Source organism: Chanodichthys erythropterus, chromosome 20 (assembly GCF_024489055.1).
Source record: "Chanodichthys erythropterus isolate Z2021 chromosome 20, ASM2448905v1, whole genome shotgun sequence".
Taxonomy (NCBI): domain Eukaryota; kingdom Metazoa; phylum Chordata; class Actinopteri; order Cypriniformes; family Xenocyprididae; genus Chanodichthys; species Chanodichthys erythropterus.
The window spans coordinates 13,683,510-13,709,987 of record NC_090240.1 but is presented as its reverse complement, the minus strand read 5'-3'; the positions used below and the strand labels follow the sequence as shown (position 1 = coordinate 13,709,987).

Genomic DNA, 26,478 nt, shown 5'->3' with positions numbered 1-26,478 from the left:
TTTGAAGGAACTATTTACAACCCACAGCTTCACAATTAATAGAGAGACGGTATGACTAATTCACACACGCAATCACTCTGGTAGCTACTGTGCTAATTTATCTTTATCTGATTTACAACGAGCAGAAACCTGCAAGAAATGTAACAAACCATAGATAAAATAACTGCTGATAGTGAGCTATGATGTCAGATCACTCTTTCAATCATATTTACAGTACAAACCTTGTCAGTGAACTATGAGGGCAAAAAATAAATAAATAAATAAAAAATAAAATAATCGTTCATTAATCGTAATCGAGGTAAAATGTTCAGTTAATCGAGGTTTTCATTTTAGGCCATAATCGTCCAGCCCTACTGCAGTGTATGACAAAATTAAAGTGAAAGTGTTAAGGAACCACTTAACAAGGAACCACTTTGAGATTTGGGGTTTTCTGCAATAATTTATAAAGAAAAGAAAAAACAACATGTTTGATATCCATATGTATTCAATGTCTGTTATACCAATCAGTCTGCCATACTTTTCACAGTCTGTCTCATGAAATAGGTGGGTTTTCTCAAATAGATGCATTCAATCACCGTGAACCCTTCAGTACCAAATCAGTGTGAGCTGTTACTTCAGGTGCCACAGGAGAAGCATTTGGCATGCATGCTGATACCACATACCAGCGCATCTGGATGGTGCCTTCAAAGATGTGTTTTCAAGAGCCTGCCCATGTCTGAGTCCCCCTGAGGATGCTTCTCAGGAGGACTTGTTTTATCTGCCTAATTTCACTCCTGCAGTGGAGATGTTTTACTGCCACGGCTACAGGAGATGACAGCACATGGATTTTTTTAGGGCTCTTCACACGTTTATGATATTAATTAATTTTTATATGGATTACATAAGAAAATATTTGTTTTTTGAATTGTTAGACATTAGTATAGACATTTTCAAGTTTTCTATAGACATGCATTATTTCTCATTTCTGTGAGGCATACGCTGAGTTTCAGCTCATTTTTGTGACGCGTTTCAGAAAGTTGTTCACAGAGATTGAGATGGCAGAAAGTGCATCTTGTTTGTTTTCTTTGTTTTACAAAAGAACAACAAGTTTTGTTGTTGTTGGTAGTGTAACAGTGTACATCATTTAAATCATGGCCAAAGGAGTATAGGCTACTTTGAAAGGCTTGCACGCTCAACTGTGCACGAGATGGAGCTGGACACGGAAAATTAAGTAAGGCCTATACTCGGGCCTTAAGACAACTTTTTATTTTCTCTCACACACGGCACAGAGAAACAACTTTCTTATAAAGCGACCAAACTTCCTGTCAGGTGATAGACGAAACTGACAATGACTTTTTATCTCTTTTTAAACTGAAATGAAAGGCAATGTGGATAAACACTCACAGCGACTACAGAACACCAAACAAAGTTAAAGAAGTAAATGAATAAAAAAATTTTGGATTAATAAACCTAAAAATATATAGGCCAATATAAATAACTGCAGAAAGGCCACACTGCAGATAGGTAGGCCTATGCATTTCACATGTCGGTAAATCAAATTAAATCGGCTAAATTGCCTGTACTAGCAAGCTTTAACTCTACAGCACAACATCGACGCACCAAAAAACAATAAATTAATTTACAGAATTTAATTAGAACAGAATATACTGTTCTAATAAATAAAAATAATAATAAAAAATTAAATGAAAAGTCATAATCAAGTCACAAGTGCAAAATGCCCGAAGTGCAGGGGAACATATAGACCTATTCAAAACACAAGCCATAAATAGTTAAATTAGATAACCCAGAGTGATCAATAAATAAATTAAAATTAAAGAAATTATTAAAATGACGAAAGTATAGCCAGAATTGTCAACTTTGTCTTTTTAACTGCAGAGACAATATATTGTTTATAAACGTTAAACTGGAGTGACAGTCTTTTTACCTAAACATTCACAGCATCCAAAAATTCAGTCTTTCACGTGATTTGCCTGTGTCCGTTTGAGTCTTTTCAAATAGTGCGCTAGTCATCTGGTTTAGGTTGTCCGGCAGAAGTGCGCCGCAGTGTTTGTTGTTGATGAGTGGAAGGACATGAGCTGTTTGCACAACTAGCATCTTCCTTTTTTTTTTCTTTTTTTTTGGATCATCTTTTACCATTTCCAAGTGCATCCAATTCTACACTTTAGATTTTCTTATCCCAGACATTGTTAAAGATTTAATCCCTGCCGCCAATATGCTCCTCTGTCATTCACGGATCATGGAAAGTAAAACTTAACTCTGTCACAGGGGTGGTTGGACTTATTCACACACATTAAAAATATCTATTAACAGATTTTTTCTTTTCACATATTTTTATATATAGCATTATCATAATAGGCTGTAACTTATTGGTAGAGAACATATCTCACCCCCATATCTCGTCTCATAACACCTCTGCGAAGATTCGACTGTGAGATTGGTAGTTGAATTAGGCTCCTCCTATCGAAGCCTCGAATCGTCGACTTATCAAGGGTCACCCCTTTATAATAGTTATTATTTTTATTGTTGTGATGATGACTACTGTAAAATAAGTGTTTATGAATACTAGTAATGCTAATAAGAATAATCATTTTATTTTACATTACAACATTGTATCATCTTATTTGTCTTAATTAATTTTCAAATGTTAAACCATCTAACTTTTATTTTGATGAAAAACCGCAGGGAGCTTTAAGTAGGTCTTTTTGCTGAGAACCTTTGGATCTTGTTTTGTTTTTTATTGGAGCCAAAGTTTCTCCCACTGTTTGAATGTTATTGTTTTTATTATATAGATGGCACAGCAGGAAGGGATTTGTATATGTATATACCAAGCACATTGCTGGACAGATCACATTTGTTTTCACTGTTGTTCTATTGATTGGGTTACTCTGTTTGCCCTCCTCCCATTGCTATGCCAACAACCTCCCTGGATGACAGCTGTTGTGTGTTTTCTCTGGTTCCTTAATTTCCATTGGCTGTGCTCCTCACAGGCCTCCATCAGTCCACGCCTGCTTCTATTTCTGGTGGCGTCCCCCATGGGAGGACGGAGCTCATGGCCTTCCCTGGATTCCTGGAGAGGTAGACTGTTGGAACTGAGGTTCCTCTCGGGCAGAGCTGTTGTTTATCTGTCGGCACCAATCTGATCACTTTCCAGAAAAAAAAAAAGCAGCTGTCAGATCGCAGTCCAGCTAGAAGTGGAAGTATTTGCTGGAGTTTTCTTTCATAATCCTAATTGGATTGTTAGGCTATGTTTTTATAGAGAGAGAAAAAAAACTTGATTTCATTGTCTTGGCAATTAAGCCTGCCATCAGAATGCTGCTACACGCTTTGTCTAATGAGCTGCGTGTTCAGTTGTTTTAGTCTTTTAATTGACTTCATAATCCTTTTGTACAGACATACTCAGAGTTAACAACTCAAACCAGCTGGCACGACAGGCCTTGTGGATCAGGATCTGTCTGTAGCAGCATATCGTTTCAGACACGAATGAGTGTCACTAAACCCCGTCTGTTTGATCTGGGAATGTCTGACTAGGTGGCACAGCTTGAAGCAGATGAGTCTCTTCTCTCCCATCATTAGGGTAAATGAGATCCCCATCACTGAACGCCCTGCAATAACAGTAACTTTGTATTGTTAACGGTTGAATTACCTTAATATTGACATGCTACACCACACCTTGGCTACGTTCACACTGCCAGTTTTTGGGATTGACAACCGCATTTACTTACAGGTGTGAGTCTCGAAATGTCCCGTTCACACAGCAACTTACATTAGCGTCTCGAATACTGTCTGTATGAAAGTGCAATGGGAGTCAAGACTGTATTCTGTTAATAGTAACCATAGCGACAGTGACCAAAGTTATATCAAAGATGGCGACGTCCATAAAACTCTTATCACTTTTGACACAGTTTCCAATTGAGCTGCGAGTTAATCCATCAAATCTTCATTAACCGACATCAGCTTCAATGTAAACATGCACTAGCCGGACACCTTTACGTCCTTTGCAGCGTCTCATGCATGACACAAAACTGATGGGAGCTGCTCCAGTGGAGAATAGTGACTGGATCTAAATAACCTTCAGGCCCTGTTTCCACCTAGTTTTAAGACGCGTTTTGGTCGATCAGATCAAGTGGACGATGCTAAATAGAGGTGTAAAACGTTTTGAGCTTGTCCACTTTTGACCACTTCCAGAGGTTGTCAAAAAAGTATTAGAACGTACTGCTTTTGTAGCATAGACGCTCATGTGGTCGGATGTGTTCAAACAGCCACAAAAGACCACCTACTGACCTAATGCGTAAACATTATGGAGTGCACTAGTAAGACGGGATTTAAACTTTGTCGGCTGAAGACCCAAGCACAACCATTCCTGATTTCTAACATGCACTCACAGGGCCAGTCTTGTGGCTGAGCAGAAAGGAAAGCTCATGCACTCTGTCTGTTTTTCCGTCATCTCCGGTAGCATTTATATGTAAATTGTGCGAGCTTATTTTGGCCATTTGATCGAAATGTCTGAAAAAAAACCATACATTTACCCACCCATAGACCCTCCCCTTGAAGAAATCGGGACAGAAGTGTTTGAAAGTGGACAAAAAAGAGACTAAAGGTTCTCTAAAGGAGATTAAAGGGGTCATGAACTGAGAAATCAATTTTCCTTGAGCTCCTTGAGGTCATCATACTATCCTGTAACTGAAAATGTCCTTGTTAGTCCAAAAACAGCTTTTAATGTTACCAAGCCCAGCGAACAATTCGTCCTGGAATGTGCCTATTTATGAGATAATAGATAGGTGAAAGCACACCACTGCAGAAGAAAATTAATACCACCATTGCAACTTTGGCCCCGCCCATTGGCGTTAGTGAGATGAGGAAGAGAGAAGAGCACAGGATCACTCACTGGAGTAAAAATTACACCTCCTAAAAGATCCTAATGGTAGGAATGTGTTGTTTTTTCAACAATGTGAATGTCTGAGTTGAGCATTACTTATTTTATGCAGTACATTTCTTTGTGGATTCTTTGGTAAATCATTTGACAACATGTAAATAACCATGTTAATTCTAGTGCCTGATCTGTGACCAGTGATTTCTGATTTGTAATGATTCATGTATAGTTGATTTATGCATCAGTAAATCAAACCAGTGACTTAACGGTCAACTTCACATTGTTTCTCTTAGTAGGATTAAAATAATCAGTTATTTAAACTGTCATTAAATTATAAATAGAAAGCGATCAAAGAACGCTCCCTTTGCATCACTGGAGTTGTCAATCAAAGAGTTTATCAGTGACTGAGTTCTGGACTCGCGCCAAAACTCACGTTTTATTCAATTGATCTCTTATTTATAGTGTGTTTGCACTGTTATCTATGAAAACATTTGTTAATGTGTCGAAATTGAGTTGCAATGATGAGAGATATGCATTCATGCGCTCAACATGTCTGTGATGGGCTACATGCTCAATACTGCAGCCTTTCATGCCACGATCTAAATATAATAAACACTTTACATGATTAGTTAACCTTGAGAGCTGTAATAGTAAAAACAAATAAATAAATAAATAAATAAATTGTAAAAAAGTTTTTGATGGTTAAAGGGTTAGTTCACCCAGAAATGAAAATTCTGTCATTAATTACTCACCCTCATGTCGTTCTACACCCGTAAGACCTTCGTTCATCTTCAGAACACAAATTAAGATATTTTTAATGAAATCTGATGGCTCTGTTGACAGAAAGATAATTAACACTTTCAGATGGCCAGAAAGCTACTTAAAACAGTTCATGTGACTACAGTGGTTCAACCTTAATGTTATAAAGCGATGAGAAATAACAAAATAGCGTCTTTATTCAATAATATAGTGATGAGTGATTTCAAAACACTGCTTCAGGAAGCTTAAAACTTTATGAATCTTTTGTTTCGAATCAGTGGTTTAAACATGAAATACTATTTCATATACAAAGATGTCAGCCAAACACAGCAGTGGGCGTTTACGAAGAATGCGTCTTCACTCTCGTAAATAACAGTACTGTGTGTGACCGGGACCATTTTAAGGACTCAAATACAGGACTGACAACCATATTTTTTTTGTGTGTGTGTGTAAACATGGCCTTTGTTTAGCTCTAGTGGCTTTATGTAGAGAATGACCAATACAGATTGTCTAAGTGTCCAATGTGCCATGTATTTTTTTTTTCTCCTTTTTGACACAATAACAACAAATAAATGGTTATTTGTTAATGTGTAATCCATAAGTAATAAGAATTAAAGCTAAAAAGCTTTCGGTTTGAAAAAACAGGCACAAATTAATATATAGAAAAAAATTGGGTTTTATTTCTTTTGGAAGGCATTAATTTTTGCAGTCATTTGTAAGAAAAGAGTTTAAGCAGACTAAATGTTTGGAGAAGTCCAAGAAAGAAATCTGTGAGAAGATTTACTTATAAAAAATATGAAACATATACATGGATGAATCATTCACCATAAGATCAATAGCATGCATTTAGAAAACAGAATAAATGACTTTTTTTTAAAACTCATGATTGCACATCTGAAAGTGAAAATGGCTTTAGCTTTGCAGGAATGGGACCCCACAGGACTCGGTCCCACGACACTGTAGCTGTAACTACAGTTAATGATAAAGTGAGTCAGGCACTAGGAGGCAGAGCATAAAAAATTTAAAAGCAAATATTACATTTGCATCATAAAAAAGCATGTGGGAGTTTGTTTTCCATAGTTTCTTTAAATATGCCTCACAAGTTGATAACTAGTCCCCTGTTCATTAAATGTGGCTGTCAAACCCTTTTTTGAGTGGAAGAGTGGAGCACTTATGACCTGATATGAGAATACACCATCCACAGATCATCCAGAATTCTCTCCTTTCTGAAACATGACAGCTGAATTGTTTGTCTTGCCTTTCGATATCCATTGGGAGGCAATGCAATTGTTAACCAGCTTACAACTGCCACGGCTATAATATTCTTGTAATCTTAAGAGGCCATTTTGTTTGTCATTGGCACTTGGGTGAATTCTATATAACAGGCAGTCCTTTTGTCCTGCTTTGTCCTCGCCCTCTCTCTATCTGTCTATCTCTGTGTGTGTGCCTTTCAGCCTGACTGTAATTGTAGAGGCTGGTTTTCTGAGGTCCAGTTACCTGATCCTGGAAATACAGAAAGTAGATGCTTACTGTCCAAGGGAGAGCTACTGTTACATTATGGTGCACATAGGTATTGTAAAAGCATCTTTTTCGCTTCATATCCTGTAAACATTGCCTTCCCATACCAGAGAAAAGCTATCATAAAAGACTGTATTTAGTCATTGTAGCATTCCTTGCACTTGTGAACATGACAAGAGTGCTGAAAGCTCATCACAGCTAAAGTGTTTTCACACTGTCAGCTCTGTTTATAGCCAGGTGACTGCAGAATGAGTAATTCTGAATGCACACAACAGCCAGGGATGCCACAGTCTATCTTTATAATTGATTTACACTCTTTGCCGATAGCTGTACACTTGGACAACAAATGAACATCTGGATTTCTACATGAACGGCTACTAAAATTTGATCTGACTGTAAGTTTGAAAAGACCGTTTCATTCAGTTTAAATTTCTGATTCAGAATGAGACATCTTTTGAACACATGAACACATCAAAAAGAGCTAGTTAAGGTTTTCAACAAAGTCAAATGTTCCACGCGCAAACCTTTCACATCTTCAGAAGACTTGGTGCAGCCATTTGAACCACTTTAATGAAACTTTTTTTTTTGTCATTTTGAAGCTTGACAGACCTAGTCTTCATTCACTTCCATTATATTGAAAGGAGCTGCCAGGATAATCTCAAAATATTGGTGTGAATTGGATGCGTACAAGAGGGTTCGTCTGTCACTGAACATGCACAAGCAAACAACTTCAAACCTTGCTGTGCTAGATCTATTTTCCCCATATTAATATGTCACATTCACTGCATACTGAAGGGCTTGACTATAAGGACTGCCCGATGCCCCTGGGCCAGCTTGAAAGATCCACGGGACAGTTGATGGTATTGTCACTTGATGCATACAATAATGACATGCATGCGTTCTTTCTCTACTGCTTACCATAACCGTAACTTGCTATGTTTACCAAGATACTTGCAAAGGTGGAGATTTTGAGATAAATTTGTATGAATTTGTCCATTTAGACGCAAGTAGAGGTGAAAGAGAATAAATTTTCTTATTTGCACCCTGTCTGAGGTGCGCAGTTCTGAGCTCTTTGGGTGTGTGAGCCGCACACAGCACGCGCGAGTTCTCTTTCACTTGAATGCTTATATTGGCAAAGCTTGAAAACACATGCGAATGATAAACTTTAATGACCATGCAGGGCTGGCCCGATCGGGAAACTGACAGTAGGGCCCTATAATTTCCACGATCAAAGAATCGCGGACGGAATCGCAGAATCCATTCATAAAAACGGAATTTACTATATAATGCGGAATGTCACGGAATTTGTCAAATTTTTGATGAAAGAATTAAAAGCTGGTCAGTACACTTTAAATTAAATCGCAATATAGACTAGTGTCTGTGAATATTTAACCACAAAAAGACTATTTAAACATGAATCCTGCATGCCTTTGTGCCTCTGAAATGAATGATGCGGAAGTGAAGTTTCATTTACCTCACACACTCGCGCGGGGGCGCACACACATGCGACGCTCGCTGTGTTTTCGTCCTCTGTCGCCTCAGTATATGAATCTTCAGAGCTGCTCTGAAAGTCACTTCATCAGCATTTAACCGCTTTGTTTGAGAAAACTACCGTCATAAACACAAAGAAACTCAAAGCTCTAGGCAAACCGTCAAAATAAAAGTTTGATTTAACTTGACAGAAACATATTACTGTTGTACAGTAGAATTTAGATAAATTAATTTAACAATAAATTAAAATATATTTTTAAACAATAATGTTTGTTTCTTCCATGTTTTAATTTTAACAGTAAAGCTCTGTTGTGCAGCACATTGTTTGACAAAAAAAGTTTCATTTCATGATTAAAAGATAAATTAAATGGTATGCGTTCATTTGATTGCCAGAAAAATTTAAATACACAACAGAACTTCTGAAGAAAAAAAGTTATAAAAATATATTTTTTAATTAATAAATATTGTTGTTTTTAAGAATTAAATGAATTAGACATGCTTTTTGATTATTAAAATGGAATTAAACCATTAAAATGGAATCCAGAAAACAGAATTTGGAAAAAAAAAAAAACATTTGAGGGGAAAGAATAAAAAATTTATCATATGGCCCTAAAATTTTTTTTGTTAAACTTTTATTAAATTGTAGGTAAATTGGACAAGATTCATTATTTCAATTAATTAGACATGCTTTTTGATTACTAAAATGTAATTTAACCATTAAAATGGAGTCAAAAAATAAATAAAACGGAATCCAGAAAAATTAAAATGGAATTTGGGAAAAAATAAAACGGATTTCATAGGGCACTATGACGGTTCCTTCAACTGTCCGGAACGCAGCTGCATCCGCCATGTTCAGCACTAAATGAATGACACCAGCCCTGCAGTAATATCACGCAAGGTAAATAAGAGGATAACATCTAGTGGAGAAGACTAGTAATAAGATTAACGTCAATCAGATATTATGTCCAATGTTTGCGGAAATAAATACAGAAAAAAAAAAAAAAAAACCATTACGTGGCTTTTGAAAATCGATATCGTATTGACCACATTTAAAAAAATAATTTAAAAAAAACAATTAATTGAAAAATCAATTTTTTTGCCTAGCCATAGTTCTCACAATTAATGCTGTCATCTTACACTGAGTAATAATTCAGAAGCTCTGTCCTCAAAAATTAAGAGCTGCTGCCTTGAATCATGGGTAATTAGCTTCACTGCAGTGTCTCTTTTGTCTCTGAATCTCTGATCTCAAGAAGTAACACTACAGCTTTTCCGGCATCGTTTCTGTTCATCTATTGTAATAAGTGCCCTAAATCGACCCAGGTGGCCCTCTATATGCGGGTGTCAGGAGACCGCCAGACACTGTGCTCCAAAGATTTGGTAAGCCCACAGGACATCACATCTGCTTGTTCTCGGTCCATGTTGTCTCTGGTTAGAGGGGCAGGCTGTCTCTCTGCAGCTGCTCCATTCTGCCACTGGCAGGAAGCCACTAATGAGATCGCTAACAGAATGACGCCAGAGACCTTAATGAACAACAACATGCACAGGAGACAAATGAGAGAGCAGTTGTAGAGGAACTGTACTTCGGTGTTCGGAGTAGAGCACAATGCGACTGCAGTCTTAAATCAGGACCTTGTTTTCCCCAACATTTCTGTTCATTACAGTCTTAACTGAATGCCAATGCATGAGGAAACTCTTGACAGGCAGTGCTGCTTTATGAAATATTGAATAGATGGGAGTAGATGTTGACACATTTTCAGAAGCTTTGCAGTCATAATTTAAAGGGGACCTATTATGCAAAATTCACTTTTACATGGTGTTTGAACATAAATGTGTTGGCAGTGTGTGTACACCACCACCCTATAATGATCCACCCACTCCTTTTTTTAATCCCCATAAATCTTAAGCAGTGTCTAAAACAAGCCATTTGCAGTTTCTGTACAAAGTGACATCACTTTGCAGAGGCCTCGCCCACGACTGTTGACGGACACTGCCATATTAGCATAGACCGATTGTACACACCGAGTTGTACACAGTCCGCCATTGTCTTGAAGCCGGAGCAGCTGTATCGACAAGCATGTCTCGTAAGCAATTGAGGTGTTTTGTTGTTTGATGTCTTCATTTACTCCTGACATCTGAGCCGCAGAACACAGTGGATTCGTTTTATTTTTTTAAAGGGAATGCGCTACAGATCTAATATACACATGCAATTTCTGTCCCTGCTGTTTACGTATACAGACATAACTGACTGTGTTTAGCTGAACTTTGTGTGTTTTTGTCAACCTTGTGTGTATTTGACAGTTTAAAGGGTTAGTTCACCCAAAAATGAAAATAATGTCATTTATTACTCACCCTCATGCCGTTCCACACCCGTAAGACCTTCGTTAATCTTCAGAACGCAAATTAACATATTTTTGTTGAAATCCGATGGCTCCGTGAGGCAATGACTTTTCCTCTCTCAAGATCCATTAATGTACTAAAAACATATTTAAATCAGTTCATGTGAGTACAGTGGTTCAATATTAATATTATAAAGTGACGAGAATATTTTTGGTGTGCCAAAAAACAAAATAATGACTTATATAGTGATGGCCGATTTCAAAACACTGCTTCAGGAAGTCTCAGAGCGTTATGACTCAGCGTGTCGAATCAGCGGTTCGGAGAGGCAAAGTCACGTGATTTCAGCAGTTTGCCAGTTTGACACGCGATCCGAATCATGATTCGACACACTGATTCATTATGCTCCGAAGCTTCCTGAAGCAGTGTTTTGAAATCGGCCATCACTGTATAAGTCATTATTTAGTTTTTTGGCGCACCAAAAATATTCTTGTCACTTTATAATATTAATATTGAACCACTGTACTCACATGAACTGATTTAAATATGTTTTTAGTACATTAATGGATCTTGATAGAGGAAATGTCATTGCTCCCTATGCAGGCCTCACTGAGCCATCGGATTTCAACAAAAATATCTTAATTTGTGTTCTGAAGATGAACGAAGGTCTTACGGGTGTGGGGCGGCATGAGGGGGAGTAATAAATGACAGAATTTTCATTTTTGGGTGAACTAACCCTTTAAGCACAATAAAACGTGAAAGAGAGCTTTCTTTTTAAAGGGGTCATATCATGAACATCTGACTTTTTCTGTGTTTTTCTGTATTTTGAGCTGAAACTTCACAGACACATTCTGGGGATATCTAACACTTAATAGGTCCCCTTTAAGGCCAGCATGAGTTTGGGACTTTGCTGATTAATTCCTGCCACACAGTCTGCTTCTCCCTGTCAGTGCTGTGGAGTCACTGTACTGTCTCTGTGTGCGTCCAGTGCTGCATGCAGTGTGGATGCTGGACGTCTCTGGGTCCTGGCGCATACACCTTGGCGAACTGATTACTTGGCTGACACTCTGCCCCTTTTGCCTGGTTTGCCACTGTATTAAGAGTTTATGCCAGTGCACACACTGTAAACAGTGGAGTGTTTTCATTGTGTAATCTCTGTTTTGTTTCTTTCTAAAGATGCTGTTTGTTCAAAACCTTTTTTTCTTTACTGAACAAACTATGGCTCAGTCTTTAAGTCTAGCAATACTGCTGCAACCAGCTGCAATGCACTTTTCATACTGCAGTTTATGGCGTTCTTGTAAATGGGGAAGTGCTTCTACTTTTGGAGGCAAAATGTTATATTTTATACTAGATTTATTGCATTCCCATTATATTGCGCTTCATCTGTTTGTCATGAATGTGTGCATTGACGCTCCTTCACTGAAGTCAGACATTTCATGAATAGTTTTTATGGTGCGATCCTGATCATCTTTTCAGGGTGTGATTTATTATAATGACTGACTGACTGTACATTGTGTTGTTTCATTATTATATTATTGAGGTTGAAACTGAAGTGGTATTGATGTGGGCTGATTTTCAGCAGCGAGACAAGTCTAGCTGTCATGATTTTCATGATGTTTTTGTGCACATAATCCTTCCCCAGAATATACCCTAAATTATTTCAGGGGTACAAAAAGGTTTGATGGCAAAAACGGCTACATTCTTTGCATCAACAGGTAATGCCTTTTATCCTTTTTAGAAAATTTGCACACAAAGCACTGATTTGCATCCTCTTACAATGACAGTGTTTTTTTTTTGAGATGCAAGGTCAGTTCCTAAACCTCCATATGCAGCATTTTATAAGTGTCACTGCCACACTCCCGAAAGTGAAGTCTGCTCAAAAAAAAAAAAAAAAAAAAATGGGCATCTTAATTTAACCCAGAATTTGTGTTATGCTTGCTTATATTGTGTTTTTTTTTTTTTTTTCTTGGGTCACCTGTATTACTATTCCTGCTTGTGTAGAACATTTTAAATCACTGTTCTAGAAGCTTATGTATATTTTAGTAGATTTTGTAACTGAGCTGCAGTTTGCTAAAATGGAATAGCTGACTCATATTTCATAACCCTCATCTAAATCATAAGAAAAATGGGCCTTTACATGAGAACGGGAGTAATGTCAAGTCTAGGTCAGCTTTTTTCCTACACTCAGTAAACAACATCTAGAAACGGGTCTCAGTTTGATGTTGCTCACGGCGAGCCTGCTGATGAAAGTGGTGGATGGTGGTGATGGTAATTTTGCTATGATGATCACAGTGATAGTCATAATGATAATGTTGGTATGTTCAGAGTTACTTTGGCAGAAGGATGGAGTAATTACTGCCATTCTCTCTCCTCTTGATGATTTATCAGCTGGTTGTGGTGATGGGAAATGGGTGGGCTTGAGCGTGCTAATAATCAAATGGGTGGAGCTGATGGACATGGACTTGAAAAAAGGCAGATGTTCAAACCAATGTTCTCTCTCAACCCCAAGATCTTTCTTTACTCTGGACCTATTGTTAGTAAGTGTTTTCACAGGTCATGGAGGAGAACTTTGCCAAGCTGTTGAGTGTTTTTGAAGGAGTAGTTCACACAAAATGTACTCACATTCAACCTGTTTTGTAGAAGTCGCAATGTGATTTTTATTTATTTATTTGAAGAGTATTCTGGTTACTTTAATACTAAGTTACTTATTTTTATTTATTTATTTTTATTATTATTTTGTGGGTGAATATGCCTTTCTTTCTGATTGAGCTGGCTCAAATTAAAATTGAGTCAGGTCCATTTCAATTCAAATCTTGCGTAAGAACCCAAAGCATGTTAAACTCTCATCAACTCAAGGGTTGAAGGGTTAGATTTCCGTTTTTCCCATGAGCTGATTAGAGCACAGACAGATTAGTGCCGCTAATAGGTGCGCTGCTGGTTAGTGTTTGCTTTAGTTTATTTGGATGCATTAATCAGGCTTTGCATTTCTCAGCATCATAGTATGTAGGATATGGGTCAACACATTCTTTTATTTCTTTGTTTCTTTGTTTGGTTTATTACCAAACCAGCTAAATTAATTACCGTATACATAGGCCACTTGTGCTTTTAGGGGGCACACTTTAACATTTATCTTAAAGGTTATAGTTCACCCAAAATTTTAAATTCTGTCATTTACTCTTTCTAAATATAACTTTTTTTCTGTTGAACATAAAAGAAAATATTTTGAGAAATGTCTAATTGTTGAAATGTTGTTTTTTTTTTTTTCTTTTTTTTTTTTCTTCTTTTTTTTCTTTTTTTATTACAATTGAAGTCAGTGGGCACCGACACGGTTTGTTCACCAACATACTTCAGAATATCTTTTGTGTTCATCAGAAGAAAGAAACTCATACAGGTTATTCTGTAAATTGTGACAATTAAAATTTTTGGGTGAACTATTTTCAGGATTATTGAAGTCATTTTTACTTGGTCATTTATCTCTCTGCAATCTCTACATGTGAGCTAAAATAATTTCAAGTTCATTTATTTATTTGATCTTATAAGTAATCTTATATTATAGTGTGATAATGTGGTGATGACATAACACACATTTAATATCTAGGCACTTTTATGCATCTGTAAACTTGATACATACTATAACACAAAACAAATCTGCTGCATAATCTTACAGATGGGCCTAACACAAATTAACTTTGGAAAATTAATTTTTTCTGTAACTAATATCATGCATGATCAATTTATAAAAGCAAAACTAAAGCATTTATTTTACATGTTATTTTGTAACTTAATCTGTTGTCTGATAGCGGATGCTTTGCAAAGTTTGCATAGTCATGATTGTTTCATATGTTGTTTTAAAAACAAACATATAATACTGTATAAGCAACACTGGACAATTGGATAGATTAATATTCTTTCTCACTATGCGTGAACATGACTGAAATGAAACCTTTTTTTTTTTACCTGTATCTTTTCCCTGCTGAAGATGTGAAACATCATCTCTGTGATAGTGAGACATGATGTGAATCATAACCCACTATCTCACTCAGCTTGAAATACCAGCTCTACTTCAGAGCTGACGATCTCCAAAGTAAAGCTTCCATCACGTGCACACATTGACTAGACTGGGATGATAGGAGAGAGGGCTCTTTGATCGTAATAGAGGTTTCATGAATATCAGTGAAGTGATAATTATGTGGTGTTTTAACAGAATTGTATACAGCACTGATAATTGGGGCCAATGACCTTTTAGTTCATGTAGCTTATTGTATCAGTGGAAAAATATTTCAAATTAAAAACCCTCAGAGCCTCCAAACATTCAGCTTCATGATTTTTTTTTTTTTTTTTTAAACTATCACTGTTCTCTGAAGCAGATTTTTTTCCTCCTCCCTTATTTGAACTACCCACTATCTCTTTAAAGCTACTCTCAAAACTGCAATTATCTGCAGTTACTATTTCACAAGCCTATAGCATCATTACTAATTATAAAGGAAGATTACAGCTGGAATGGAGGGCTGGAAGGTGGCTCTTGAATGAAACCAAAAAGGAAGGATATTTTTTGCTTTCTGCTGATTACGTGATGTCTTCAGAGAGGCGCGAGTCAAGCAGTTAAGCAAGAAAGGAGCCCTTCAGTTGTTTTTAATGACCTGAACCCACACACATTCACTAACGGCCTGTAATTAGTGTTTCACACACAGCCTGTAGAACATAATGAGTTTTCTTCTGCTGGAAAGCACATTTTCTGCAAATAACCAAATTGGCTGGAATAAAATAGTTCCTAGTGAAGTTACATGTGCAACCATGTGAAATTTTCACAGATGCTGGTTCCCATTCTGGCCAACCCATGCGTTTACTCCTGGTGAGCACCAGCTATTGCACCGTCACTGTCACTGTGCGGGTGGATAAAGATAAGACCATAGACTGTAAAAAAAAATACGGACGTAGTGTCCGTGACGTCACCCATAGATTTCTGAACAGCAGTTTTGACGCGTAAATGAGGCCACGGCCATCTTAGCTGCGCGTCACCGCACGTCACTCCCAGATAACTGAAAATGGACAAAAAGGCGGGGAGGTGGTTTGAGCTGATGTGATTGGTTGCTGAAACCGCGCCCGCCTAGCTCAACGTGACCATGTTAGCAAGCAAAGGAGCTATCTATCTATCTAGATACGATCTAAATTATTAATAAAGATAAGTTTTAACATCAGAAAGTTCTAAAGGTTTACTGTCAATCTACGGTGTTTTTTTAAGATATAGATGCTCCAACACCAGTAATTTGTGTTGGGTGTGCAAATAACAACATGGAAAATCAAAATGGGACTTCATACCTTTATAATAGAGATCGCGAGATGAATCCAATCTGTGGCACTTGGGTAAAATATAAATGTCCATTGCGAAACAAAAACAGTACTTTTTGTCCATGTTATATATAATATTCATATATTATCCATTGTTTGCATAACATTTCTTCTGAATGATCTGTTCTATGTCATCGTTCTTCAAGAAAGGATGCAATCTGAGCAGCGTTGTAAAACTGTATACGATCGTATCTAACAAACAACTGAGCCCTTGTCCAAAGTATATATTTTTTTCAAAATAGTGCAGCAGTTTTAGTTATAATATCCAAGCAGTGCTGTCAGATTTTTTTTATCCTCCTGGTACTGTCATTGTAGTAAATGTCACAAACAAAACTTTTAGCCAATGCCACAATCCAACAATGTGTGTTCTGTTTCTTCCGCATGCATGCACATCTACACAGACACACATCAGTCTCGAATATTATGCAGCAAGCATATTTTATAATTGTATAAAATAATCGAGCACAAATACGGTTGAGATGCCAAATTCAGCAGCTGGAATTAACTGAGGTAAAGTGACGGCTCACAGACAGCAGCGGCATGCACCTGTCACTCAAGTGACCACGCCCTTAATTATGCAGAACTTTAAGGCTTAATATAATTTAAAAGAATGAGTTGTCACAGTTGTCATGAAGGGCAAAATTAGCAGTATAGACCAAAACCACAATTTGAACCAACTTGTAAACATGCTTTTTTCTGCTGTAAACTTGGCCAGTTTAACATGGAACTCAACGAGATTCTGCTCTTTTGGAGCCTGTCCCTAGTGGCCAGTCGATGAGTTTAAGTCACTTCCGTATTGGCTTCACGAGAGACTGGGGGAGGTTGCCGCTTGTATAAGACACTTGGGTAGTTGCAATCGGATTTAAACTAATAGGCTTGATGTGTATTATAATACTAGTAGTCCTAACTGTTCAGACCTGTGTCATTCCGTGTCAAATCAACCAAATTTTGGAAACTTCCCCAGCTCAAATGTTTGATTTTGTTAAAAAAAATAAAAAATAAATAAAATTCTGTAGAAAGACAAACATAAATAGTGACGAAAGCGAAATTATTTAATGTCACACGCAGGCCCGGATTAAGAATACATTGGGCCCTGGGGCTATAGCAACACCAAGGACCCCCTTTCATCTGATTGCCATGTCACACTGTCTTGTACCACAAGATTTTTTTTTTTTATTATTGTTATTAAAAAAATAAAAATAATTATGTATGTCAACTACAGGCCAACATCCCAGGTCAGTATTGTACATTTTATTTTTCCCTGGAGTCTGATCTGTGGTGGCACCAATATTTCATCGTGCACTGGACTATTTCTGTCGTTATCTAAAGGGGCAAAGAAAGCATTCATAAAAACCCTTGCTTTCATATTAAAATGGTAATAGTTTCTCATGTGGACGTCAGTAAAAATAAATTTGCATTGCACCTCAGTGCAACTCATGCATTCACATGGAGATTTGTCCATCTGGTTTTCTATCTTGCATTTTATCTCAAAATGATATATGTTATTTAAAAAATACAGAAATTAGCGGAAATAAGTTACTGGAGACTCTTATTTACATGAAATAAAGTAGCTGATTAATATTTTTAATGTGCATGATACATACTTTAAAATTGTATTGCATATATTGCGGACACAATACTTCTTTCCTCTGATTAACACAAAATAAACTCTTTTGAAGAATGTGGGTAACCAAACAGCTTTCCTACTATGGAAATTAATGGGGACCAGCAATTGTTAGGTTACCCACATTCTTCAAAATATTTTCTTTTGTGTTCAACAGAAGAAAGAAACTCATTCAGGTTTAAAACAAATTGAAACTGAGTATGTGATGACCATTGACTGTAAAATAAATATGGACGTAGTGTCCGTGACGTCACCCATAGAATTCTGAACAGCAGTTTTGAAGCGAAAATGAGGCCACGGCCATCTTAGCTGCACGTCACAGCACCTCACTCCCGGATAACTGAAAATGGGCAAAGAGGCGGGGAGGTGGTTTGAGCTGATGTGATTGGTTGCTGAAACCACGCCCGCCTAGCTCGACGTGACCACGTTAGCAGGCAAAGGAGCTATCTATCTAGATACTATCTAAATTATTAATGAAGATAAGTTTTAACATCAGAAAGTTCTAAAGGTTTACTGTCAATCTACTGTGTTTTTTTAAGATGCTCCAACACCAGTAGTGTTGGGTGTGCAAATAACAACATGGAACATCAAATGGGACTTCATACCTTTTATAATAGAGATCGTGAGATGAATCCAATCTGTGGCACTTGGGTAAAATATAAATGTCCATTGCAAAAAAAATAAAAAATTTCACATTTCTTCTGAATATCTGCTCTCTGTCATCGTTCTTCAAGAAAGGATGCAATCTGAGCAGCGATCGTATCTAACAAACAAATGAGCCTGTGTCCAAAGTATATTTTTTTCAAAATAGTGCAGCAGTTTTAGTTATAATATCCAAGCAGTGCTGTCAGAGTTGTATATCCTCCTGGTATTGTCATTGTAGTAAATCTCGCAATCAAAACTTTCAGCCAATGCCACGATCCAACAACGTGTGTTCTGTGTTTCTTCCCCATGCATGCACACAGACACACATCAGTCTCGAATATTATGCAGCAAGCCATATTTTATAATTGTATAAAATAATCGAGAAAAAAGCACAAAAACGGCTGAGATGCCAAATTCAGCGGCAGCTGAGGTAACATGACTGCTCACAGACAGCAGCGCAATCTACCTGTCACTCAAGTGACCACGCCCTTAATTATGCAGAACTTAAAGGCTTAATATAATTTATACGGATAAGTTATAAAAAAATTCACCCCCCTCAGAGTTGTCATGAAGGGCAAAAATAGCAGTATAGACCAAAACCACAATTTGAACCAACTTGTAAACTTGGCCAATTTAACATGGGACTCTATGAGATTCTGCTCTCTTTTGGAGCCTGTCCCTAGCGGCCAGTTGATGAATCGCAGTTTAAGTTACTTCCGTATTGGCTTCAGAGAGAAAGGGGGAGGTTGCGTGAACTAACCCTTTAAGGACAAGGGTCCGCATGCTAACTATTAGGATGCTGTCACTTTAAGACCTGCACGCGTGCGATTTTCTCAACTCACTTCAGACATAACCAACTGTGTTTATGTAAACCTTTTGTGTATTTGACAGTATTATAGCGCAATCAGACGCAAAAGATGAAGTCCAGTAGTCAGGTGCTGTTTGACAGGCTTAACGTTAAGTGTGTGTGCACGCTTCGGGGGGAAGGGGTTAACATGTGATGTGAATGTGTCGAGGTCGAGTTGTACGGATGGAGGCACCAGAACTGCAACTGATAGTTCGTGCTTCAAAGGCAGATAGTGGAGACAAGTCACACGACATTGGTGTGCATCAAAAAACAGTAGGGAAGTTAATTCGGGGTTTTTACACGGGTGATGATGATGAGAGAAAAACACTGACATTCTGAGTTCAAATGGCAATAAAATCAATCGTCTCGTCCCTGTAAATGTTGAAAACACCTTATGTTTTCATGAGAAACAATTACCATCCGAATAGGGCTTAACTCGTAATAAAAATAATAACTTGATGCAGCTGCTATCTCACCTTTTTCAACGTGTAAAGCACGCAGATCGGTGTCCGTGGGTGAAGATAATTGTGAGCTGCCGCTGCACGCGGGGTCTTCCACTGGCTCGGATGTTTTATGTGAACCGAAGTAGTTAGTTAGTCTTGGAATTTTTGCTGTAAGATTAGCATCTTTTCTCCCTTTCAAGCTTATTTTTCCTTTTTTTGCGCACCACTATCACTTTTTTTATCATTTTGAACACCAGCGAGGCTGAACAAGCAATAAAGGCCAATTTCCCATTTTCTAGTCTATGATAGCATAACGCAAAGAGGCGTTTCTCGATGTCATGCCGCAAATTGTAAAGTGATTTTGATTGGACGGTGATTTATCAGTCAGACATATTTTCCAATAATTTTTTCTTGTTATTTTATTAGACACAAATCAACCTCCTATGACTTGTCAATCTCATTTCCTCCAGCCAATCACGGGCCCCCTCTACCCGCGGGCCCTGGGGCTTCAGCCCCAACATGCCCTTACGTTAATCCGGCCCTGGTCACACGTCATACATTTGAGTAATCCAGTGTTTTGTAAAGGGGGGTCAAAATGTCAATTTTCACCTGAGATTTGGAGCCAAATTATTTTATTTTTACACAGAGATTGGTAGGTCTATTAGTAAAATCTGTTGACTTCAGTAATCTTTGTTTCATTATATGCCAACGGTGACAGTTCAAAAATGGAAAAATAACTTTTAGTCTTTTTTGCCTCAAGTTTGCATGCCTGTAATTCAAGAAGTATTAAAGATATCTTAATATCCTTTTAGATTCTGGTTCATAAACAACTGTCCTTTTGGTATCTGCATTTTAAAGGCCCTAAATGTTCTAATCCGAGAGATATGGAGATCTTAATGTGGCTCCATGAGTACATTGGTAAATTGTAAACATTTTCAGTGGTCAAAAACCAAATGTGGGTCACTTTGCATACAGCTGATACTTTTTTATTTTTTTCTTACTTACTTCTTCTTTTGAAGAATATCTGCAGAACAAATAATGTTAAAACTAGAAATGTATCATGTTTTTCTATAAACTCAATTGCATGGAACATACCTGTCTGAGTGCCAAAAATATTCATTTTCCAAAGTTTGCATGTCTGTAATTCTTAAAGTATTCAAGATATCTTAATATCCTTCTTGATTTTCCTTTTGAAATCTTCATTTTCAAGGCCCTATATAGTTCAGTCCCATAGATTTGGGGATCTCAAAGCAGCTACATGGTCAAATTGTTGAATTTTCAAATGTGGTTCACTTTGCACACTTATTGAATTTAAAGAGGAATATCTGAAGAATAAATAATGTTTAAACTAGATGTATCTTGTTTCCCTCTGTTTAGTGTGTTGTTATGCTTGTACCTTGACTGGTTTAGGCCTGTCATGGACAGCTGACACCCAAAGCTTTTCACTTTCTTCATATTATTTTTGGTGGTCAATTCACAGCAGTGACATAAATGAAGTTTTCCACTAAAATTACATTGAACTAGGCTACGTGACACAGTGAAAGTGTGCATTCTCATTGCATGTTTTTGTTTGGTTTTTGCAAAGTGAGTGACATACTTTACAATGTCAGCTGACACATTGCTAAAGCAATAATTATAATATTGTAGTAGTAGATTGCACACCCTTAATGCTGGTATACACAAAATGGCAAAATTTGCATAGATTGACATGATACACAATATATATCATACTGACCAGCCCTAGCAGAAATCTATTCACGTCCAGCACTGCCTTTGCCATTAATATTCAAATTACAAATTAATATTGGTGTGTATTCAATAAACACAATGAAAAGAGCACCTCATGTTACATTTCACAGGAAAATGGTTTATGTAAGAACAAGTCAGTGCTGTTCGCATTGTTCTTTGAGAAGCTCTGAAAAAAATTTTCGGGCAGCTTTCCTCCTAAAATACTTTACTCTGTCTCCATTGATTCAGGAGAAGATGCTAGATGTGTTCATCCTTTTCTTAGAAAGCCATAATGAAAAAGCACTAAAGAACATCTAAGATGGCAAAACGGAAGAAAAACATTTAGAAACTTATAAATAAGCAAAAGCTTTTGTCTCTTGTCTCTCAGGCTTTGTCTCATAGACTGTAAAAAAAAAAAAAGTCAGAAACAGTCCTGCCATTTTAAATAAAGTTAAACTAACATTACAGGAAATCGATTGCTGTAGACAGTGCTCTATAATTAATTAGAGTAGGCTATCATTAGTTTTATCCTGCTAATTATTATTTTATACCCATAAAAATAATTAGTTACTGCCAGATAACGATCACCTGTTTTTTTCCATCATGGCTAACGTTAGGCATGTTATCTTAACTAATAACGTTTATTAATTGGCTTATGAAGTCCACATTTAACGTTACCGATTAAAGCTCAGTTATCCGTTATCTCCTGTAGGTCAGTTAGTACAGTTTACTGCTGAACAGCTCATTTTGTCGGTATGAAATAACACAGGAATTGAAAATTTATAGTCCTCAGAGAAGCTGTCAATCAACTGTGAGTCACGACGACACGCCCCGTTTCTATAGCACCAAATTGCTAGCTAAAATCAAACTTATCACAAAAACGAACAATTGAATATAAATCAGCGTGATAACAACTACCTTAAATGACCAAAACCATCTTTCAGAAAATTTTATTTAAAGCATAATTTATTTTCATGTTTTAACTTAAGTCTCATTCGTCTGCATTGAGCGGGCGGGGTTTATGACCTGTACTGCATCCAGCCTCCAGGGGGCGATCAAAGAGACCGCAGCTTCACTTTTCAGGACGTATGAGGCACACCCGCTTTGTCTTTTGACAGATCACTGACCCTACACACTGTGACAGATCGACATTTTCCCTCTGAGTAACTCCGCTAATCCATCTAACACACACACACATGGCCTTCTGTCTCTGACTGTGACCTTGTCAACACTTGTCAGCCCTCCCACGGACGCCATGCGAAGCCCAGCGTTCACCTTACATCTTTTGTTCATCTCCTCTCGCATCCTCACCACAGATAGTCAGTTAAATTGATCAAAAGTGACAAAAACATTTATAATGTTGCAGAAGATTTCTGTTTCAAAGAAATGCTGTTCTTTTGAACTTTCTATTCATCAAAGATTCGTAAAAACAAAATTGTCTGTTTCCACAAGAATTTTATGCAGCATAACCATTTTCAACATGGATAATAATAATCAGAAATGTTTCTTGAGTAGCCAATCATCATATTAGAATGATTCCTCAAGGATCATGTGACACCGAAGACTGGAGTAATGATTAGGGATGTGCCCAGAGCCAAATACCTTATTCAGAAAGGCACAGATAATGGCTTCAAAATGAATAACGAATTATACCAAATAATAGAAAAATATTGGCAGACACTCCTCATGTTTGCTGGATAACAGAAATGCCACATCAATATGATATTATACATAAACCTCTAAAATAAAATCACAGTGCAATAATGAGTGTAAACTCTATGAATGAAATGAGTGCAAATCAAACAGTCGAGTTGCCCATCTGTGCATCTCTCAGAAATCAGAGCTTGGCAAGAGTGATAACTATAATACTACATCACATTGTCTGCTATTTGACAGGCCCATGTCTATTTAAAAGATTCAAACCTTGTACGATATGATACACGCATGAATGAAATAAACACAGAATGATCGCAAATCAAATAGCCGCATTGCAGTCTCTGCGCATCTCAGAAACCAGCTCTCTGTCAAGAGTAATATCAACTAAGATGTCGAATCATACACATTTTCTACTACTTTATATATCGTAATGTTTTAAACATTGTCTGATATGATAGGCTTCATGATGCCTTGATTTCTGTCTCACTCTCTTTTGGAGACGGCAAGCATTTGTTTCTCTATGATTTGTATGCATAGTAAAAGTTGTTTTAGGGCAATTCCATGCAAAGGTCATCCTTACCATGAAAAAAAAAAAAAAAGCTTTTACCAAAAGAACAAAACCCTTGTTAAATTGTCCATTTAGCTCTGTAATATACTGTAAAAGGGATCAAAGACCCCCATTTTTAAACTGTATTTTAACAGTAAGCATTGTGCAGAGAGATGGAGACATGCCTGAGAAATAAACACACTCATTTTGTCATAACATCACTGCCTGTTGAATTCATAAGGGCTATAGTTAAGAGGTCATGACGCTCCAGTGCTCTGTCATGTCTGTAATGTTTTAAAGATTATGTTTGTCATATAACAGTTATAAATGCAAATAAATTGAAACTTTATATACAAAGCTAAATTGTTTATGCTTTTTAGGATCGACAGTTCATTTCAATACTTTGCTCTGAACAACCAACCATAATAAGCGTTACAGACATGAATATTAAATCATATGCATATGACTTGCTGCTTTATATCGCTGTGATCTGTTTCAGGCTTACCGTATATGAGAACATATCCAATAATCTCAATCTTTGTGCTTCATTAGTTTTAATATGAAAAAAGATTTTAATATTTGGTCGATTTTATAATAAAATTCAAACAATAGATGGCGCTTTTTAATATGGCTCGTGACAGATTACTGCAGCGCCTCAATTTAAGCAGCAGATCAAGCGCACGTGAACCAATCTTCTCTTTCTCTTTGCCAGTTACAGAATGAAATATGAACATCAGAAGGTAGGCCTATGATACAGTACAACTTATAGAAGAGCATTGTGTCTCATAGGACACTTCCCTCGAGATGTTGTTAATAAATGATTAACAACCTATCATAATCCCGCGATCAAGTTGACAAAACAAAAATAAGTTTGCAATAATTTTGACTTGAAATAAAATTTGATCATTTTGACTCGAGACTTGTGGATTGTGGATGATTGTCCTGACATAAAATAAGCTTTTTTTTTACACATTTAAGCACACCACATCTCGAAGCACTGCCTTCAAGGCTATTGGCTCCATCATTAAGAAGTATTTTTTAGAAAAGACTGCTTTGCCACCTCAGGAATAAATTACATTTTAAAATATATTCAAACAATAAATAGTTACATTCTAAATTGTAATAATATTTCATAATATTACAGTTTTTACTGTGTTTATGATCAAATAAATGAAGCCTTGGTGAGCAGAAGAGACTTCTTTCACAAATGTTTGAATGGTACTATATGTTGTGATGACCTGTACTAGTAGAGTTTGCCCACTTTTCGTGATCCAGTCAATTCCCAATAGATAAAATACAGTCACCCTACATGTTTTTTTCTCATTGAATATCCTGTTTGACTAGGGAATGAGTCACGTTACAGCAGTAAAATCTGTTGCCAATGCTGTTTCATCTCTTCAAGTAAGCCCAAGGGGGCTGAGTGCTTTTAATGTGTTGGCCAAACATTCACATTCACATGCTTGCATTCTGCCCTAAAATGCAGCAGCACATTTGATCCCTCCACAAAACCTTTATTTCAGTAAAGCCAAGCTTTACTAAGTCACCCAGTGCCATTGTAAGGTTGACATAAGCCTACATAATGCCCGTACTGAGACAGTAGCATGCATTGACCTTCAGGACCGCCACAGAGAGTTAAACCATGAATTAAACATGAGCTCATCGGAGTTCTGTTAACAAGTACAATGGGGGTTTGGTGGTGGTTATTAGGCGGGATGTTAAACATCAGCTCTCTCTCACGCTCACTCGCTCACTCTCGTCCTCTTTGTGCCCTATTTTCTGTAATTCTGTATTCATGAGCATTTGGCATGCTGATCCCTGTTCCCTGTTGGTCAATAAGTCATTGCTGGCTGTAATGATGTACTAATCCATTTCTGTCCTGTCCCTCTCTCTCTGTAGTGACGGGCAGCTGTCAGGATTGAGGATGGATGAGTTACAGGATGTGCAGTTGACTGAGATCAAACCCCTCTTGACAGACAAGGTAAGTTCTCACACACACACACACACACACACACACACACACACACACACACACACACACACACACGCATGTTTGTTTTTGTGAATTGTGGGGACTTTCCATAGACTTCAATGCATTTTACACTGAACAAACTGTACATTCTATCCCCCTACCCTGCCCCTACCCCTAAACCTAACCCTCACAGGAAACTGTGCAAACTTTTACTTTTTCACAAAAACTCATTCTATATGATTTATAAACCCATTTACATTGTGGGGACCGCTGGCTGGTCCCCACGATGTAGGTGAACTCAGGTTTATATTACATCATGGGGACATTTGGTCCCCACAATGTAATATAAACAAAAGCACACACACACACACACACACACACACACACACACACACACACACACACACACACACACACACACACTTTGATACAAATGTCTGATTGTGAATGTCAGAGCTTCCCCTCTCTATCTTTAACTAAATCTCACCCCACTACTCCAGTTCTCTCACTCTGATTAGCACAACCCGATCCCAGGCTCCTGAGGCACTCGTCTCAGGCCAGTTTCCCTTGGATACCGAGTTGTACCGGAGCAATGAGATCAGAGTGATGATGTATGAATGTCATCGGATCCTGATCTCAGTCGCTGAAATCACCAGCATCAAATAGAGCCAGAAATGAGCTGGTGTTAGAAAAGAGCT

General features: G+C 37.4%; 1 protein-coding gene across 2 annotated transcripts in view; it reads left to right on the top strand.

Moving 5' to 3' along the window:
• The window catches only part of ndrg3b (ndrg family member 3b), a 74,434-nt gene that overhangs the window by 4,927 nt on the left and 43,029 nt on the right, over positions 1-26,478 (top strand). For both annotated transcript variants that reach the window (XM_067370427.1, XM_067370428.1), the window contains exon 2: positions 25,708-25,789. In XM_067370427.1, the coding sequence (XP_067226528.1) occupies positions 25,733-25,789 (57 nt within the window). In that variant the 5' untranslated portion in view covers positions 25,708-25,732. The remainder of the gene's footprint in view (positions 1-25,707; positions 25,790-26,478) is intronic.